This window comes from Buceros rhinoceros, unplaced genomic scaffold, assembly GCF_000710305.1.
Source record: "Buceros rhinoceros silvestris isolate BGI_N320 unplaced genomic scaffold, ASM71030v1 scaffold31902, whole genome shotgun sequence".
Classification (NCBI taxonomy): domain Eukaryota; kingdom Metazoa; phylum Chordata; class Aves; order Bucerotiformes; family Bucerotidae; genus Buceros; species Buceros rhinoceros.
This window is the reverse complement of record NW_010397660.1, coordinates 956-2,850: the sequence shown is the minus strand read 5'-3', so window position 1 is coordinate 2,850 and position 1,895 is coordinate 956. Positions and strand designations below refer to the sequence as shown.

The following is a 1,895-nucleotide window of genomic DNA, read 5'->3' as shown; positions in this document are numbered from 1 at the left end:
CCCTCACCGGCCGGCCCAGCACAGCCTGCACTATTGGCAGGAGCTTCTCGGACAAAGGCACCTCCAGGACCTGGCTGCAAAGGACGGTGAGATGTGATGCTCACAGGGCCTTGATGGCAGGAGCCAGCGCGCGAGGGCCAAAGCCGCGCTGTCACCCCTGCGTCTCTCACCTCAGCACCAGTCGCACAGAGTCTGGCTCCAGGCACTCCTCCACGAGCTCACACACCAGCTTGGTCTGCTCAGCACCTGCAAGGGGAAGCAGAACGGGGAGAGGTTCCAGAGGCTGCCAGACCCATGGGGATGCGCCCGACCCTTCCCAGCGCGCCTTCGCACAGTGGAAATGTCCCAGTCAGGACACCCAGACACCACAAATTGTCCCTTCTACTGCTCAGGATCATCCAGCTTCCTTTGCTTGCCTGCAGCAAGGGTTTGATTAGCACCAGTCCCCAGGACAAGGGATGCTGCTGCGGCAGTGGCAGGATTCATGCAGGACCCTCTTCCCCTGCCGGCAGAGCCACCCTGGGGCAGTTTTGGTCCCAACATGGGGAGCTGTCAGGAGCCCTCTCATCCAGGGAGGCAACTGACCTTTTGGAGAACTCTGCTGGAAACCAGCCCGGCCTCCCCTCTCTCTCCATCTCCCATCCTAACTCCTGTGAGTTCACCTGCCCAAATAAAACCAGCACCATTCCCCTGTGGTTGGGTGACAAATGCCTCCCGGCAGACAGCGCTCTGCAGCTGGGCCTCCCTTCCCTCTGGATGCAACCCACGGCCCCTCTCGCCAGCTCCCAGAAGCTGCTGTGCCTCCCGCGAGGCCCTCGCACCTTCCCCCGGCTCCCGCAGGACCGCAGCCACCAGGACCTGACAGAAGGGCTGGGAATACTTGGAGCAAAATGAAACGAGGGCAGCCATGAGGTGGCGGGAGGGCGGCTGGGTGAGGGACAGGACCTACGGACAGAAGCAGCAGGAGATGGTGATGGTGGGGAGGGCAACAGGGTGCAGGAAACCTCTGCCCTCGCACTGACCCGCCTGAGGAAGAGCTGCTCTGCCAGGATGACCGCGGCAGTGTAGCTGAGGTCAGGGGTGAGAGCCAGCAGCCAGCTGCAGAAGCGCACCAGGAGGTGCTCCGGGCACGTGGAGAGCTGGAGAAAGGAGCACAGCCCCTGGAGCTGGGGACAGCAGAGGGGACAGGGACATTAGGGACAGCAGCAGACGCTCCATGACACGGGTGGTTGCAGCAGGGATGCTCGGCTCACCTGGCTGGGAGAGCAGTCGGTCAGGACGTGCAGCTCGGGTGGGATGCTCGGCTCTGAGTACTGGAAGAAAACACGGTCCTTGAGTAATAAATACACCAACTAAAGCAACCCACCAAAGGGAGCTCCAGGGCGCTTCTCCGCCCTGCTGTCCCCGCAGGGTGCCCATCAGACAGCAAATCCCTGCGAGGTGGAGGCAAGTGTTAGTTCCTGAGCCCAAGGAGGCGGCTGAAGAAGTGGGGCTTTTCATCCCGCTCCAGCCATCTCTGCAAAACCCACCTCCTCTCCAGCCCTTCTGAGGGCCCTGGCACGAGCCTGCTTAGAGCATCCAGGAGAGGCAGAAACAACCACTTACGCTGGACTCCTTCTGCAGCAGCATTTTCAGCCTCTGCCCGCGCACCTGCAGAGAACGAGGGGAAGGAAGAGAAATCAGGCTGTAAAGGCTCACGGGAGGGAAGGCGAAAGCAAACCCTGCCCAGTACCTGGAGAAAGGACTGGACCTCCACTGCCAGCTCTGTCTGTGAAATCTTCCTGGGCTCCCTGGCCGCATCCTGCTGGGAAGCTTCTGGGGCAGCCCCAGCTAGGCTCTGAGCAGATGTGTCTGCTGAAGGCTCCCCAGGCTCCTCCTCTTCCACCCCTGCCGCC

General features: G+C 61.7%; 1 protein-coding gene across 1 annotated transcript in view; it reads right to left on the bottom strand.

Annotated features, from left to right (window-relative positions):
- Window positions 1-1,895, bottom strand: part of FANCE (Fanconi anemia, complementation group E) — a gene marked incomplete at its 5' end in the record, with an annotated part of 3,954 nt that overhangs the window by 1,115 nt on the left and 944 nt on the right. Inside the window, 7 exons of the mRNA XM_010146345.1 lie at window positions 8-74; window positions 171-246; window positions 822-945; window positions 1,023-1,166; window positions 1,254-1,313; window positions 1,606-1,650; window positions 1,733-1,895. Of these exons, the coding sequence (XP_010144647.1) occupies window positions 8-74; window positions 171-246; window positions 822-945; window positions 1,023-1,166; window positions 1,254-1,313; window positions 1,606-1,650; window positions 1,733-1,895 (679 nt within the window). The remainder of the gene's footprint in view (window positions 1-7; window positions 75-170; window positions 247-821; window positions 946-1,022; window positions 1,167-1,253; window positions 1,314-1,605; window positions 1,651-1,732) is intronic.